The sequence below is a fragment of the Corvus hawaiiensis genome, chromosome 16 (genome assembly GCF_020740725.1).
Source record: "Corvus hawaiiensis isolate bCorHaw1 chromosome 16, bCorHaw1.pri.cur, whole genome shotgun sequence".
NCBI lineage: Eukaryota > Metazoa > Chordata > Aves > Passeriformes > Corvidae > Corvus > Corvus hawaiiensis.
In genome coordinates, this window is record NC_063228.1 from 11,247,422 (window position 1) to 11,265,950 (window position 18,529).

Consider the following 18,529-nt stretch of genomic DNA (forward strand, 5'->3'; position numbering starts at 1 on the left):
AACTTTAAGATTTTCTACAAGGCAGTGTCAGCCCACTGGGCTCACAGCAGATTCCAAGGAGATCCTAGTACCTTGTGCACTCCCCCCCACATCCCATCGTGGCCAACAAAAAGACAGTCCTGGTGTTCCACAACCCCAGTAACTGCTGGAACAGCAGCACCACCGACCAAAGCCACATGGGAAACACTGCAATCTCACTACCCACTGAGAAACTCGTGGCTTCCATCGCTTTCATAAAAACCCCCAGAGCCAGGTGGTGCTTCCCTCCTACACAGAAGGGAATCTGGTTGGTTTACACACTACAGCCCACGTGCATTGTCCTTTGGAGATGGTCTGAGAGGGGCCCAGTGGGACCCACGCAGCAGAAAGCACCAGTGTTGACTCAGGGCTCTGAGGGAATTCCCCAGGCTCCATCTATCCCAGGAGTCCCATGCACAGACAAGGAGTGCCAGGGCCCTCCTCCTGACTGCACAACCAGAGGCTCTGGAATGAGCAGCCCACGGGGCATTGCAGCCACCCCACACAACCACATCAGCCCCACCTGATGCAGAGAACCCAACAAAACACATCAGGCATGCATTCCTCATTGCTGCCAAAGGATTACTTAGCTCTAGGCTAATAACTGAAAGATGCTGGGTTTTAGAAGCCATTTAAGAATCTTTCTAAATTCCTGCTGAACATTTCAGTGGCTAAGTGAAAAACTGGTAACATGAATTTAAAAGATACTTTTTTAACTTGAAAGCGCCTATGAAATAAAGCTTTCCTTCATAATGGAATTCTAAAACCTGCTGATAAAGTGGAAAATAGTTTGCAGGTTTAGGGGCAACCACAAGAAGCAGGAAATGCTGCTAATTAAAGCACCTGATTTCACTTAAGTCCAAAGAGTCTGTTGCAAAAGACTGAAAGCTCTACTATTGAAGTCAACACCACTTAACTTCCTAACCTATGCCACTTAAATCTCTTTAAGATGTTTTTTTGAAGTATTAGTGATGTTGAAGTCTGCAGAACATCTTGTACAAATGTAGTACACCCCAATTTTTTGTACCTTCATTAGTCCAAAAGGGACAAAAGAAAAACCTGTGTGTATGCTACACCAAACAGCTACCAGCAAATTGCATTCAAGGAAAGTCCTGATCTACAGAACCAAGGCAGCCTGTCAACTCACACTAATCACATCTTATTTGGGATTACCCACAGACTGTATTATTCAGAAACTTAAAGAACTACAAAGCAGCCTGATTAGTTGTATTTTTTTTTTATTAGGTTTATTATGACTTAGAGTTTCTATTACTCCAGCTGGGTAAACCACATTTGAAAGTAAGTTTAACTGCAGGACTTCAATTTCAGCCAAAATCATTTTTGCATTACTTTATTGTAATATAGATTTAAATTGAACATTTAAAACTTACTTCATTAATAAGCAAGCCAAGCTCAGTAGCTTCAGTGCAGGATGTACTGTATGTAACTGCCGCACATTCAGGTTAGATTGGATGTACATGGAGAAGAGACCGGGCAACTGCACGACTCAGAGGAGAAAGCAAAAGTAAGCACCATTTTACCAAACTAAACAGTTCTCAAGTCAGTGTTCCTTACTGAAAATCAACTCACTTCTGGCTCCAGGAGCTGGTTTGGATAATAGCCAAAAGCTATTACCAGAACATCAATTTTCTACACTGGCACAAGAAATAGTCTTCAAAGCAACAGGTACTGGACTTTTTTTATTTTTTTTTTTTTTTAGAGACAACCTGTTCTCCTGTGTTTATCAGGTGAATACATGCATTTTTGATCATTCTGGCAGAGGTCAAAGAGCAAACAACAGTTGGGGCTAAATGAAAAACAATCAAAAGCCGCCAAATATTTAAGGTATAAGCAAAAAAAAAAATTAATGCAACCAGTTTAATATCAAAGTCTGCTTTCTTTCAAAGAAAAATGGCACTAATTAAATAAGAAGCCAGACAAATTTAGTTTTAGATGGTAATAGACTGAATTAATGCTTCAGAGCATTAACAGGATTTATTTAATTGCAAGGAAGGGAAGAAGTAATTTGAACAGGCTCTGTATTTGGGCTAGACCACCAGCACTGCTACAGTTCCTGTGTGCAGAACTGATACCAGTACGATGTCACCTTTACCACATTAAGAATAAAGTGTGTTAGAAGTTGCAGAGCATAAGCATCTTGCTTGTACAAGCCAGTTAACAAATAAACAGAAGAGCTCAAGAATGGTTCTCACACATGTCCTTTCTGCTCAGGACTCCACCTTTCTTTCAGAACAGAAAAATCCCTCTGGAAAAATCCCTCTGCCAACAAATCCTTCAGTCCAATAAATACTAACATATATTCAGATACCATCTTCAAAATCTTTGCTGAAAATGCAGTCTCCAAATGAAAACTAGCTTTATGCAGTATTAATATCTTACATAAACTAAACCTTATGAATTGTAGTTAATAGCAGTAACTGAAATTAATGTATATTGAGTCTTCAAGTGATGTGCAAGTTCAGCTATGTAACACAGGGGGGTTGGAGCAGTTCTTACCACTTCACTTTGGACAGTTGTGACAGCTGTCCATGAACTACAGAGCCTCTCACTACAGTACTGTGCAACTGCTGACATCTTCAAGGACTCTTCGGTGTAAAGAAATGTGATGGAAGCACCACAAGGCAAGGAGATCATGCTCAAGTAGAGAGCCTTGAGTGACTCACACAGCATTGCTGTCTTGCCTTGACAACAGACATCAATGAGAGGGCACCAGGGTAAAAAGGGCAAACCTACAGTGAAGTCTGTTTCAAACAGCAAAGATAATACAAAAGAGATCTGACTCTACAAGCACGTAAGCAAACGTCTTGAAGAGCTGTGTATTAACGTGGAGCTCAAGGTGCCTTAACTTTGCTAGAAGCCACAATTTTTAGTATTGGGAATCTAGCATAGCTACATTTAATCCCAGGATCAGCCTATGCTTCCAGTTAAAGCATGCATACCACCTCACTAAATACCCCTTTCCCAACGTGCAGGTTTGGAGCTCTTCATTTCTTATTCTTCCTTTGTTATTCCTCTCCAAGGCAGAGATTTAGAGGCCTAAAAGCCAGAGCTCTCCACCAAAGACTTCCTCCCTCTATGTATAAAAATAGTCAGGACACTCTGAGACTGACATCTGTCCTTCCCCATTCAGAAACAGATTTGCAGCAGATCAGTCTTGATCTCTAGATCAGTTTTAGACTATGCTTAAGTTACGGCAGCCAGAGTTCAATCCTATGAATGTAAGCTAAACACAAAAAGAAAGCCATTTATCCTTTTAAATTCATGCTTATGGCATGTTTATCCAGAGTTTTATCATCAACTTCCAGTTTTAAATTATTTTCTTAGCATTTCACAGAACCTGCATGTCACTCCCTCCTGAAGGGGATGGCATCACACAGAATCTTAAGTTAGTCCAAGTTTCCACATGTGACCAGAAGTCTTACTTGTTAGAACACACCCCTTTTCCAACTATTCCCCACATTCCCTCTCCTCCCACCCCTCCCCACCAATGGGCAATTACTTCACAAGAAATGTAAAATAGGATATGGGTGTACACAAAACCTACCCTTCACTAATACTGAACAGAAAAGCCTATTTTCCAATTACAGGACATTTTTCTCTAAATTTAGGTCAGCACTGGTGCAGTCTGCACTGTGTATGATTACCACAAGGATAATACCAATAAGTACATATATTTTCTCAAACTGATTTAAAAGCCTATGAAGTTAATCGGGGAAAAGTTTAATATTGCTACTTCAGAGCACTAGAACACACAAAGTGAATCCAATAAAGATCCTTGTATTGATTCAATATTAAGTATTAATTGCATGACCATCATAGCACCTCTTTACATTATCACACAATCACCAGAATTAGCAACTGCTTTTAAAACTAAAAAGGGTACAGTCCAATATTTATAACTTGCACACTGTTACTATACAGAAACTAGGTGCATGGTACAGTGCTGCAAAAATGGAAGCCTGCAGTTTTGACAAAGATGCCAAGTCATGTTGTAGACAATTTCAGTCAAACTGGCAATACTGTTTAAGCAAATACTCAAAGCAGGAAATAAAGGACAAAAAAGAGAATTCTATAGCCAAATAAACATCTGAAATTTCCTTTCCCTTTAATAATACAAGTAAGGTCACTTTTAGCCTTGGAACAGATACATGTTCGCCTATGATGATCTTGCTAACTACTACACAATATCTGATGTCCTCTGCTAAGAATATAGTTTAAGAAAGCCGCAGTTACAAGAGGCATCTAATGTAATATCTAAAATTTCCTTTATGGCATTTATTGAATTCTTTGTCTTAAACAGTGAATATGGAAAGATGGCCTCATGTTTCCTTTTCAATAGTACTCTGAGGATCAAGTGGCTTTCAAGCAGCATGGTGGGTTTGAAATTTTTGCAGTTTAGATCATTCTGTTGCGTTTATGAGTTGGTGAGTCTGTAATGACATCGCCACACTGGGCTGAGGTACGCTTTCTAGTTCCACCATTGTCCAAGTGGAGTGCCATTTCTTCTGATATGAAAGTGTTCAAATCAACATCATGGAGTCCATTTCTCCTTCGACTAGCATTGGAGCCACTGCTCACGTGAGTAGGCGAGCCTGGGGTACTCGAGCGAACACTTATACTAGCCATTGCACCACTAAGACCTGGGGAGAGAGAGAAAAAGGGCTTCAGTCAGACAGCACAGAAAGTTCAGTTCCCACGTGCGCCAGAAAGGATCGCACTCAGCCAAATTCTGCTGAGATCTTAAAGGCACTTCATCCTACTATTTGTACCATTCCAGTCCAGAGCACACCTTCTCAGCTTTCAGTCCATGGAATAATCCAGTAATTACCAGAACTGCTTTTCATGACATTAAAAGTGAGTTTATACACCAGGTTGTAACAACAAGCTCTGGCAAACATTAACTCCATCAGCATGACATGCTATTCAAAATATGGACATACTCAAGAGCAGACTATTTCAATTTAAAGGCTTCACACTGGACCAAGAGTTACACAGCCCTGCCAAGGACTTTCCAGTTGAACCGACTCAGTCTTGTTTCAATACCACCACCCTGCTCCCTTTCACTCCCTGAAGGAAACTGCAGTATGGCAGCAGACAGGTGTACACCACAGCTAGTTTATAAATACAAGCTTTATTTCATGGCTAACACTAACAGCCAACACATTAGTATTAGTAAATTCAGAAAGGCACTTAAATAACAAGCAAGAAAAACCACGTGACAATCACCCAAAATTTGTTATTGACAGATCTGATACAAATCACTATCACAGGTACCCTGCAAGAACTTTGGTTTGTGTTCAGTTAATAGTGTTTGATTCAAACTGAAGTTTATTTCTTGTAGAAACAAGGCCATAAAAAGACAACCATGAACTTCATACCAATTTAAACTCTGCCTTCTGTAACATAACAGTTTTACAAAAGTGGGACATTCCAAAACATAAGTTTAGTAAGCCTAACTACTCTTCTCAATTTGCAATTCAGGCTTATTTGGAGATAAACAGGAGCACAGAGATAAGACAAACCTCTTTGCTATCATAACATCTTCAAATCTGTGTAATAGTAGGAAAGTACAAAAATATCTGTTGGCCCTAGGAAACATAATGAACAGAAGATGACATGATATTTTTCTAACAGTAAGAACAAGGAAATGTTAAACTGCCCCAGAAGATTCCACTCTCAGCAACTGTCAAAATCTTAGAGCTCTCTTCTCCAGTCTCAAACATTCTATAGCTCTGTCCAGCCATCATAAATCTTGTGTGTGCAGCCATTTAATTCACATCTCCATATACTGTCAAGTAAGCAGCCAAAAGTCACTGACTGACAAGTCAAGTCTAACAAAACTCAATCCACCAGCTGCTGGTAGGCCAAATAGGCAACTTCAGAGGCTCTGGGAAGAGAGGACTGCTAGAGCTACAACACCACTCACCAGAAACCTCAGTTAGAAGCTGAAGTCTAAAGCCATCTGCAGCAATGGCAGGTTAACACACAAGTCAGGATGGAGCAGGCCAACCGACTTCATTCTATGGAACATTACTGAATGAACATTTAAAGCTTTGAATTTGTAACAGCACAGGAAATACTTTTACACAGATCTGGCATTATATAACAACCAGTGGAAACAGCCACTAATCACTAATGCTTTCTTAGGGCTTTTGCTTACAGCTCTAAGTGGTGTTCAAACAGGGCTCAGAAGCATGGTCTGAACTGAGAGGTGCCCTGCAGATTTCATTAATAGCAAAATCATCTTTCACTCACAATGGCAAGAGTTATTTAAACAGCAGAAGCTGTTTTAGTGTAAAGGTAACTCAGAAACAAGGTTTGTGACAGTATTCTCAGGATTAAGGTCAAACTTAAATCCAAAACCATTAGGAAAAGAATTTCCCATGAATCTAACCAAGAAAGTAAAGCAGCTACTTGATGACAGATGTATGAGATAAAGCCAATTCAGATACCATAACCTGGATAAACTACCAACATGCACAGTTTGGGCAGGTAACAAATCACTTCACAATTCAAAGACATCAGTAGTTTAATTTCAACTGGCATGACATACATTAGAAAAAAGCATTAATTCATCCTGTACATTTAAATTGAAAAAAATCTGACAGCATACAGGTGACATTTTTTCAAATCCAAACTGATTGTAGAGATTTCCCCCCACATTACTATTCCAAGCAAAACTGCTGTGACCACACAAGTTCAGTGTATTACTTACACTTAAGAGTCAACAATTTACATCACTTATCAGTCATTTATTGTTATACAACTCATACCAAATGAGCAACATAGTAATTCAGTTTTATCACAACATCTTTTTATTATGTCTAATGCTCAAGTAAGGGGAGAAAAGTTATTCTAAATAAACCCCAAAACTTCCCTGTGATGTGAAAAGACATTTTTCAGCACCACTCAAGAACTGTGTTTTTAAGTGGAGCCTTTTCAAGTAACAAGCATGCTTTAAAATAGTAGATACAGTTAAAAGATGCACCTGTAATACACTGCAGCATAATCTAAACCAGACTGCCAAAGTTCACAAGCAATGCCTAAAGCAGTCACTGACTTCCCAGTATTTAGGTAATACTGAATCAGTGTACATTTAGATACACAACCTTCAGGAGAAGTTAACTAGAAGTTAAAATCTTCAATACAACGTGATGTCAAAGACAGGAGAGTAGCTTTGAATTAATTTCTACAGATCAGAATACAAGGATATTGCATCACAGCATGGACTTAGAGCTACAGGTTAATCTTGTAGCTCACACAGGTATTTAGTACTAGTAAGAGTCATGACTGGGTACGCTGACAGACTGAGTGACAACCTGGGATCGGTTCCTGGCAGTTAGCCAGATTACACAGCACTGCCCATTCATCCAGGGGAGCAGAACTGCCAAACAAAACACTCAGATCACAGTTTAGGATTGGCTAATTGAGCTAACATGGAAGAGTCAAAGCAAACTCAAGGCCTACATTCAAATATCAAGATGCAACTTCATGTAACCAACATCTCTGAGAACAATCTGCAACGCTCAAAGAATCTACTTTTGGTCGACAGGGAAAAGAGTTAAGTTTTTTTCTCAGGAAGCTATGGCAAAGTAGAGGAAATCTCAGAAAAACCATTTACTGTGAATTACTCTGAGTTTAAGCTTTCAGTGGACTCAGAGCTCTTCCCAAAACATTTAAAGCAATAACTGACACTAGGAAGTGGTAAGATGACATGACTGTCAGCAAACACGATTTCCCAACCTCAAATTTCTATATTGTGATTAACATGGCCTAACCACAGGCACACCAGTTTTGTCTATGTAACAGGACCGAGATCCAAACAGCTGCTAAAGTGGCTTTACTCTTCCCACAATCTCACAACCACCTCTGAAGTCTCACACTCCTTTCTACCAGGGACATCTCCTTTATCATTAGAGGCCATTAAGAAAGCACACATGGCTCTTAACCCCTTTTTAAACTGGAAAGGTTTGAAGTGGAGGGCATATCTCAAATACTTTGCAGTACCTAGTACATTCTGATTCCTGTCATATCTTTCAGACATCAACAATATGACATTTCATAAACAATTTTACAAAGAGTTCTATTCTGAAGGTTTCATAGTACTATTAGAGAGAGCTGTGACCAATACTAGCCAATTTACAACAAAGTACCCTCCAAAACTATCAAGATATTAGAATTCTTGACTGAAAGTATGTTTCATGGATTACAAAATACTTAAAACTGTCAGCTCAAAATTAGCAAATTTATCACCACTGGCCTAACAAACTGTAAATGCTCTTTCATCTGCACTACAACCACATCCATGTAGGACTTAGTCACGTCACCACCATGGCATAATATACTGGGTAGCTACCGTTCAGTATAGTAATAGCATTAACTATTGTTTTCAAGAAGTTTTAATCAGGAAGTATCAAAAGGAACATTCACGCTTAGATAAGTGGGACTAAAGCAGGAATTAGTTAATAACCCCAGATAAATACAAAATGGCATGCAGAGAGATCATTGTCACTCTATGTCATATTCACCCTTTCACAGTACTGGCTCAAATAGCAAGTTTTAGCAGCACATACCAACCCACAATTCCATCACAGCTACATATACACACAACCTTTAAATTAAACTATGTCAGACCAATCTGAACTCTGTTCTCCCACCCCCTCTTTTACCAACTTCTGTTTCTCCACTCTGCTAAATGCTCTGTTTTAAACTGCACTTTAGTATTTTGACAAGCAAATATGAAGGGCTAGTGGAAATTCAGCCTCTTAAGCGGCCAGGCCACACACTTCTACATGCAAGTGTTCTGTCTACCCGAAGAGAGACCCAATCACGTGAATGATATACATCAACACTAACGCTGAGGAGAAAAAGAACTAATATTCTCTCACTGTACTGTTGCCCTATTTTTTTCCCCAAATTCACCTGATTTTTGTTTAAGAATGCTCAAGTCAAATGCATTTCAACATTACCTTTCCAAGCTTCTTTCCCCTCCTCAAATCACAGCATTTTCTCACATTATGCTGGGAAGGGTGGTCTGTGAAACATGGAGTACATTCCACAGTAAAGGATATGGGCTGTGCACAAGCCTTGGTATGCCAGCTACAGCCAGGCACAAAGTGGTCTAGCACATGGCAGCGTTTGGTAATCCTGTACTGTTAGCTCAGATTGATGTAATTCTGTCATTTGAAACTCATCTCTTACAGAACTAGAAATGTCAATACACATCCAGAGAGTAGGCCAAGATTACATCCACACTCTCCCTAGCTGCAATCACATTTCAGGGGCTAACAGAAGTTAAAAACCCAACTCTCTAATTGAGATGTTGGACAACGAAGGTACTTATTATCTTCTACTACCACATCTTGAAACACCAACCATCAGACTGATGTTTCATTGAAGTTTCAGAAAAATGCACTGGCACTTCAGAGTAAAACATCATGTATTACCTTGAGATAACTACCCAGCTTTTCTAAAAGGCTTGAACTTCTTTTCAAATATTCACAGTTCACACTGCCAGCCATGCTTTATTTGAAAGCTTACCCACTAGCATGCTAACAATGAAAAGCTGGTAATAAGGAAAGAGATTTTGTTTACCAGAGTTTACTCTCTCAAGAGTAAGGTTCCAAAGTCTCATTCTCACTAAGTAACACTAAAGACTTCAGTAACAACTGCAGAACACAGGTGCAATGAAGTTAAAAGGGAGATCACATACACCTTAAACATTCTCATGTTTAATTTTTTGTCATGATAATTTTGCTTTTAGCTACTATAACAAGTACTTCTCTACTGTTCTGCTTTCAAGACAAGTTTTCTTGTAGTAGAAAGACTTGATAATCAGTACTACAATATTAAATTCTGGGTTCAACATCCCTAGCTTTTGTCAAAAAAAACTGTCAACCATCTTGCAGAGATATAAGTCAGACATTACAGGGTTGTAGACAGAAGAGGCAAGGCTAAAAATCCAATTTTAACATATTTCTTTTCAGATGAAGCATACACTTTAAAGATTGTACTGATACCTAAAAGATGCTATTCTCTAATGTTTTAGTCTGGGGCATACACCTAGAATTGTGTTTGATGTTCCAGGAAATACTGAATTATTAGCTATTTTGTTACCACTGCTTCTGTCAAAATTTTCAGACATGTTTATGGTACATTTAGGGGTTACATGATGAAAAAACAGGCATTTTCCATCATCAAAGGGGAAGATTAGCAAGTTATAATGCCACGGTCTTCAGACATGTATTAGTACCTATTTCTGAGAAGTCAATAGACCAATTCTGCTTTCACTGAGCTTTACCTGGTGCCATAGGCTATTCATACCTATCTCTGCCTCACTAGAAGAGGTCTTGCTGTGAGCAGAAAAGTTTTAGCATTATCCCTCAAATCTAATTCAACCCATCCACATGATCAATAAAGAAATATTCCATTCTCACAGGAAGCCAACCAGCACAAAACAGCCTCGCTCCTTTACATGCCAGTTGAAAACTCCCCTCAAAACCTTGGTGCCTGGACTGTTGTTCACCATCATCAGGTTCTCATGTTCCCTCATAATACCTAGAAGTAGCACTTTCAAAGAATGTGCCAAAACTTACAATAAGCACAGGCCTGATGAAGACAATTTACACACACCTGAAGATCCTTGGCAGGCTTCAAAATCAAAACATAGTTTTGAGAAGCCCTACAATAAATAGGAAATGAGTTCATGAGATTGCTTAATCACAACTTCCCTAATGTTAAAGGAAAAAAAAAAAGGGGGAGAAGCTGGAGGAATGCAGACATCATAAAAACAGTTATGAGGCCCAATATAAGCCTAGTCACTAAAGGATTAGCACAAAAGCATTTGTGTCAAGGACCAGATTGAAACCGGTATCAGGAGAACCTAATCCAAAAGGTGACTGACATGTAATCTTGTCAACCAGCTGATGAAGGGGAAAAGTACATTTTGAGCCCCTGCAGTGCCACTACACAGCACAGAATTTCCCCATGACCCCGCAATACATTATGAAATATGGAAAACATTATGCATCATTGTTCAGATCCTCATGCTATAGAGAAGTGACTTCCATAAACCACCTCTATACAAAGCAGATGCTAGGAAATAATACATGGACACAAAAAGAGCCATATTACCAATAAAAATGCCTCTGAGTTTACTCAGAGAGCTGACTGTGCTGAGTTGAGCCTACCTAAGCTTCCTCTCACCTGAGATTGAGCCCTTACAGTTAAATCTAACTCCACAGATTCAACTATATTTTCAGAAAATAATTTTTAAGAGGGTGATCGTCATAGTGAGAGCCAGCTTCTGCAGTTGTTCTCATTAATTTTATCTACACTGAGTAAGCAACAGGGGTGCACAGAATTCCCTAACCTGCTCCCAGTATGAGACAGGAAACTGCCAAAACCGACATGACTAGGTGGAAGCATGTTTGGTTTAAATGGCAACAGAGTAGCCAATAACACCAGGCTTAGGCTGTTACCTCGAGTAACACTGTCTGAATTGTGTATCTTGAAAAACCACCACAGCACAACAGAGGCAAAGACTGCATTTTCAGGAATTCACTCATCTAATTAAGTCATCAATTCTAACCCCACTGAGAATACCCAGACAGTAAAATTTTCATTTAGGTTGCACTTCTAAATAGCTTAACTTTTACTTTTAGAATGGTCTACGGTTTGTACCTCAAGATATCTGCTACCCTTTTGAATTCTAGAAGGCATGACAGCCAGAGGTGAACTGCCTCATCTCACCTCAAGAGCAATTTAAAGCACATTTGTCTCTCACTTGCTAAATCATAATCCAATACAGAATAAGCTACTGAATATTCAGATCTGAAATTACATACACCATCAACACTGCTGGTGATGGCAAGGAAGGCAATTCAGTATGACACTGGAAGACATGTAAATCTGAAAGTGAACTAGAACAAAGTTCTGAACAGCACTCTATTACAAAAATGTGCACATGAAACACCCTTTCCAGGGTATATTAAGCAGAATGCCAAACTGCATTATCCAGTGCCTAACAAAGGTATTAGAGAGCTAGAGACAGAAGCCTCAGACATCAAATTCCCTCCCTAAGCCCCCAAAAACTTGCTAGTAGTCAAATCTTAATATTTAACTAGTTGCCAGCATAGCATTACCATTTTCCAAGAATTCTGCTTGCTTTAGCATTGGTATGAATGCCAAGCCTCTTCATGCTTCAAAAACACTACCAAGACTTGATACTTAACTGTTGAGTTCACAGCTGTGGAGTATTACAGACCCAAATTTCATTTTTATTCAATACCTTTTCTTCATTCAAAATACTCAGCTATACAAATTTTTAGCAGCCAACACAAGCCTTATACATGCAAAAGCTCCCTTAAAGAATGAAGGGAATACCTTCAGCTGGAACACCAGGTACATTACATATGCCAAACATGCTTTAAGAACCCCCACCCAATTTTAACCAAGTAGTATTGAAAAAGTGACTGTTACCATGCAGAGCTATGGCTTCACGGAAGGGTTGCAAATCAGTCTCTACAGATGAGCTAGTTTCTGTTGAAGTAGCTCGGTTAGGGGATACTACAGTCAGTCTTGGGGGAGCTCTAGAATTTCTTGGAGGAGGGACTTTTCCACAAAGGAAGCTGATCAAGTCTTCTCTTCGAATAGTTCTTCTGCGTTTTTTAACCCAGGCTAACACATCCTTATTCCGACGCTGATAGCCAATCTGAATTCCTAAATCAAAGCTTCGCTGGTGGGCATCCACACTTTCTGCAAGAAGACAGAAAAAAGTTCTTTTAGTGTTACACAGCAATGTGTAGCATGGCACAGCACTGATGTGGCTTCCTGTCAACCACGGGAAAGAAGAAGTATCTACATCTTCTACAGGTCACACCACAAGGCAGCACCAAGGTGGCTGCAGCAGCAAAGATGAGCTCCACTAAACCTAAAGAGAGTATTAGCCAAAATGTTCCATCCTCTTTACAAGCCAGATAGTCAACAGCAACTCCAGCACCACTTAAACAGCATTTACTGTACTTCAGGTCGACACCACAGCACTGTTTATTTACATTAAAACACACTTAGAGCTTGTCAGTCTGAGGAAGATACTTAAATCAATGGACAACAGACACACAAAGTGCATCAATAGAGCCAGGAAGCCCCAAAATAAGAAAGGAGTAACTGCTTCTCTTCATTCTGACAGGTAAGGAATTGCCTGAAAATTCAGATTTCTTTCAAGTTCTTCTATTTTCAGCGGAATTTCAATTGCAGAGACAATTCATAGACCATAGTTTTGAAACTAGTTAGAACACGAGTGTCCTAAATGCCTCTCAATTAGGCAACATACCATTTACAAAGGGAGGCTAAGAAAGTATCCTTCCCCGTTTAGGATCCCACTGCAATTTTTGATATACAAAAGCTTTAAACACACTGTTTGCAATAAATCCTACTACAAAATGCAGTTTCACTCTGTTGATGTAACTAGTCACCTGTGCACATCAGTTACAACTGTGCCTCCAAAAGACTTAAATGCCATGTATTAAGTTGCTTTCAAACTTCGGGAAGTGTATTTCTGGCTACCAGTTTGAGTAACTTTCAAACCACAGTAACAGGTGGGACAAATCCAGTTCACTACATAATTATGCTCATCTTGTTTGTCATATGTTTGCTATCAGAGCTTTGACAACAGCTATTTCAGTTTAATGTAAAATATTATGTTGCTCTTGCTCCTTAAAAGACATCAACATATGCACTCCAATTTTGTTCACTTGAATTCCATGGATTTTTTTCAATGTGGCAAAGCTGATTTAAACAGCATTTTATATTCTTGTTTTATTAATGAAGTCCAAGGCAAAAGCCATTTGCCCAGAACATGAAGCTATTTCTTTAAGAACAGCTACCCCAAGATACTGGTTTACAAACAGTGACATACACATCTAATGTAGCTTTCTCACACTCCAGAACCCAAAAAGAACCACTACTAAATGCTATTTTTGGACTTATATTCTAAGGCACCACGGCACAGTCCATAAAAGATAGCACTGAAATCTACACTGCCGAAGAGCAGCACTTCAAACCTAACACAACAGACCAAAACCACCTCAAACCGAGCTGAGTTAAATCTTGGTGCTTTTGGAATACAAACTAAACAGGTACACAAAGTACACTTAGCCTGTTACTTTTACCCGCTCTAAGAGTATTTTGCCTGTACTACTTTGTAATCTAAAGGCTACATTTACAAATGCTAACTCCTCTGAAAGCAATGGCAACATGACAGGTTATTCCTTCTGCCATTTTATACTCCACAGCAGCCCAGACACCAATGCATTGGCAGTAAAAGCTGCCCAAACACTCTGGAGCCAACTTGGAAGTGAAAATATTCCTTTAATCACTTCCTGAAATACCAGGAGTGTCCTTCTGAGGCTTGGAGGCTGACTTTACATCAATACCCTGCTTTCTTTGTGTATCAGAATGCTTTACAAAGTGCTAACTGTGAATTAGGTATGAGGTCAAACACGGACTGCTTATGCAGCCCAGAGAAGTTTCAAGCATCATTACCCTGGGAAGATTAGATTTTTATGGTAAAAGCCACAACTACTTTGTTTACAAAGTTAAGCTGGCAAAACCTAAGCAGTAAAACTGCATGCATTCTGAAATTACCAAGTCAAAATTAACATTAGAAAATATTCAGGGTTTTTTTAATAAAAAGGTAAACTATAAGCTCAGAAGTCTTATTCTAACATGTACCTAAAACTTCCCACAGTGGCCTCAAGTTCTAAATCCTCCATTACAAGTCATGCCTTCACTTTTTTAGTGCAATCTGGAAGATAATCAAGTGCCTTGAATGCAGTCTCTATCACCAGCACCAGAAATTCAGGACGTAAGACCATCAGTGTGGTTTGATATTAAACTTCTCATCTATATTCAGAAGAAATGCTGACATTCAAGACATCATGGCATTCTCATTATGCACCATTCCTCAGGTTGCTCTTGTTAAAAAGATGATGCCTCAAAAACCCAAGTATTTATCAGATCAGAAACCAGCTGACAAGGCAGGAAGCAGTTTGTGATGTTCCCTTCACCACACCAAGTCTTCCTCCAGTGTTTTGACAGAGTCCTCCAAAACAAACAGTACTGAGAATGTGAAAAATAGGAGTTTTTAAGAGCCATGTTCATCACTAGGGAAAGCAAGTTCACAGTAAGAGACTCCAAATTGTCAGATATGACAGCGTTTAGCTGGTTCTACCACATTCTCACCAAATTTCTACTGACTTGCAAGTTAACTGAAAATTGAAAAATAGCATTCCTGAGTAACTCAGGTACTCTAGCACTTTAAGATCTGTTTGAATAAAACATTTGCTTCAGGTGCTGGTTTTTGAAGCATTACATTACACCTGCCTAAAGTCAGCTTCCAACTTAAATCCTAGTTTCCCTGACCACCTACTCTTCAGTTAATCACATCATTGCCAACAAAAATGAGGGCTCATTTTGCCTAGAGCACAAGTAATCAAACAGAAATAAACAGCCTAAATCTTCATACTAAAGATGCTGTAAGGGAGAGCCATGCCATTTTTAAAGACAGACTGTAATTATTCCAGACTATTTATTAACACTACCACCATTCTCAAATGACTGGCATCCCCAGCCACGTTCTAGTGACCCACTCCCTCAGGCCAGCACCTTCCTACTCTGAGGTGCTGCCCCTTTACATGACCTGACACACGTACAAAGCACTCAAATGCACTTTCTGCAGGAGGCAAGTCTCTGGCAGCAAGGGTTGTGCACCAACATTTCCTCCCTGCTCAGTCCGCATCTGTCAGAAATCTGATCACCCATCACAAACACATCAAGTTCAACTGCTTAAGGCAAATCCAAAATGACAAAACTGAAGGTATATGAAGGAATATACAGATAGAACTACATATAATGTTGTACAGACCAATTAAAAAAAAAACCTCAAGGAAAAAAAAAAATCAAACTACAAGCCAGAAAAACAAACGTCTGGAACTTTAAAACACTTCCCTCCCTTGGAATGGAAGGCAGTAACAATAGGAATCACAATGTGCCAATTTCAGCCTTTCCTGATATGTCTCATTTTAGCACAACCTTTTAAACAAACCAAAAACCACTGAATGATCCTTCTGCAGACAAGAATTCCTATGACAACCCAAAGAACTGCAGAGTTCAGAAACACCCATTAAACCAGCACTAAAGCACAGCCACATGCAGAGTACACTCCTATCAAAGTTCTGGCTAACAGTGCCTTCTTACAGCCACACTGGACACAGCCAGAATGACATTCTAGTGCTTAAAATAAACTGGGAAGCTTGCTTAAGAAGCCTCACTACCACAAGAAGATAAAACTTTCTGTCACATAACATCTGTGCAGAATTTTATGAACACTAAACCCAACTGTGCTCCACCACAAAAGCGAAGGCAATATACTGACACCCCAACATCTAATGCACCATGAAATATACACAATGCAGAGAACTTCAGTGCTGTTTAATAAACCATTGGAAGCTTCCCTGAATGCACAAGAAACAGACACATATTAAAGACACCCTTTTTCAAGGGGCTCAAAGTAAAATAGCTTTTAAGTTTATGAGTCACTGACATGAGGCAACAGAAAAGATTCAGCTACCGTCAGCTAAAGCGGCCCAGGGAAAACCTGCAAGATTCAGGAACCAGTCTCGGGTTAGATTTTATCAGGGTGAATAAGAGACATTAACAGGCCCTACTTATGAGTAAGCCGGGGCAGGAGGCAGAGCAGGGCCCAGCTCGGCGGGGAGGGCTGCCGGGGCAGCGGGGGGGCAGCCCCTTACCTTTGTAGAGGTTGGTGACCGCAGTGGCGGCGTTCTGGAAGGGGACCCAGAGGGAGAGCCCCGGCTGCTGGCACACCCGGTCTGCAGGGAGGGAAGGACACACGCTGTTTATTTTGGAGTCACCCGCTCCGAACGGCCATGTTAGGTTTCGCCATTTTGTTCCACCTTCTGGAGGCAGCTCCGGATCGGGGCCGAGCGGGCAGCGGCCCGCCCGGGGCAGCGGGCGCGGTGCCCCCAGCGCGGCGGGGAGCGCCCGGCCGCCCCCGCCCCGGCGCACAATGAGCCCGGCCCCGCTCTTCGCCATTTTGTCGGAGTCTCTTCCCGGGGCTGGGCGTCAGTAGCCGCCGGCAGGGCCGGGCTTCCCGGATCCCCCCCCCTCCCTTCCCCCCACTCCTCCCCGGCACTCGGGGCTCGCCCCCGCCGCCCGGACCCTCCCGGCGCGGCCCCGGCGGAGCGCCCCGACACCCTGCGGCCGCGCTACGGCCCGAGAGCTCCGGCGGCCGGAGGAGGGGGTGCGGCCGGGCCGGGCCGGCGCAGGAGCCGCCCCGAGCGCTGTCCGGACCGCGACCGCGGCTCCCCCTCCCTCTCGCCATTTTGTTTTCCCGTCCGTCTCTCAGGGCGGCCGCGGCCCGGCAGCTGCTCCTCCCGCCGCCTCGGCCCCTTTGTACCGCTGCGGGCACGTCCCCACCCCGGCGGCTCCGCGGCTGCTCGGCGCCCCCACCCCCCACTGCCCGGGCCCCGAGTCCACCGCGCTCAGGCTCTACCGGCCTCTCGGCCGTAGCCGCCCCAGCTGTGCCCTCCCCAGGCCCCTGGCCGTGCTCACCCTTGTAGAGCTGCGCCACGGCGGTGGCCGAATTCTGGAAGAGATGCCAGAGCTTCTGCTGCTTGTGCTCAGGCTGCGCCGCCGCCTCGTCCTGCAGCTCCGGCGCCAGCGCCTCCTCCTGCTCGGCCTCGGCCAGGCACTGCCGCTCCCACTTGCTGAACCAGTGCTCGGGCCCGTGCTCCTGGATCTCCGCCTCGCCCTCCTCCTTCTTGTCCTCCATCCTCCGCCCGGCTCCTCGTCCCACCGCCACGTACACCCGGTCCCGACAGCCGGCCGCGCTCGTTCCGTGCGCCGGGCCGGCCCTACCTCACCCCCATGCCGGGCCCGCCCGTCGCTCCGCCGGCCCCAAACACTCCGACCGCCGGCACCGCCCCGACCGCACTGAGAGCCCGGCCGAGGCGCCTGGGAACGCGCAGCCGGCCCGCCCCGCCCGCAGCGTCCGATTGGTCGTCACCGCCCCGGCGCAGCCGGCCCGTGCGGAATTCCCAGCGCTCATTGGTTTGTTCTCGTGTCCGTCAAGCGGGGCACCCCGGGGGCGGGGCTAACGCGGGTTTGGTTACACCGTCACAGCCCCGTGCCGGGGGCGTCGGCCTGGTGCGCGTGCGCAGTGCGCTGCCTCGCGCGGCCCCGGCCCCGCCCCTGGCGTGAGGCGGCCCCGCCCGCGCCCCCCCGGCAGCGGCCCCGGGGCCGCCCCGAGCGGGCGAGGCGCTCCCAGCCTCGGGCGGCCGCGGCAGCCGCTGCCCGCGGCGGTACTGGGTGGTGGCAGCGGCCGCCGCGGCTCCGCTGAGGGGCAGAGTCCGCCCGGGAGGTGGTTCCTTTCCCGGCCCCGGGGGAAGATGGCGGCCGCGCAGGGCCC

At 42.9% G+C, this 18,529-nt stretch overlaps 1 protein-coding gene across 2 annotated transcripts; it reads right to left on the reverse strand.

The window, feature by feature from the left end:
- Positions 1–1,239: 1,239 nt before the first annotated feature.
- On the reverse strand, positions 1,240–18,065 carry C16H16orf72 (chromosome 16 C16orf72 homolog). Of its 2 annotated transcripts, XM_048320751.1 has the most exons (4): positions 17,674–18,064; positions 16,851–16,931; positions 12,520–12,795; positions 1,240–4,679 (listed from the first exon to the last, which is right to left on the reverse strand). In XM_048320751.1, exons 1-4 carry the CDS (start codon positions 17,891–17,893, stop codon positions 4,435–4,437), a joined length of 822 nt encoding a protein of 273 aa, XP_048176708.1. In that variant the 5' UTR covers positions 17,894–18,064; the 3' UTR covers positions 1,240–4,434. The 2 variants fall into 2 exon arrangements, with proteins under 2 accessions (XP_048176708.1, XP_048176709.1); XM_048320752.1 differs by lacking the exon at positions 16,851–16,931 and having other exon boundaries at positions 17,674–18,065.
- Positions 18,066–18,529: the final 464 nt, after the last annotated feature.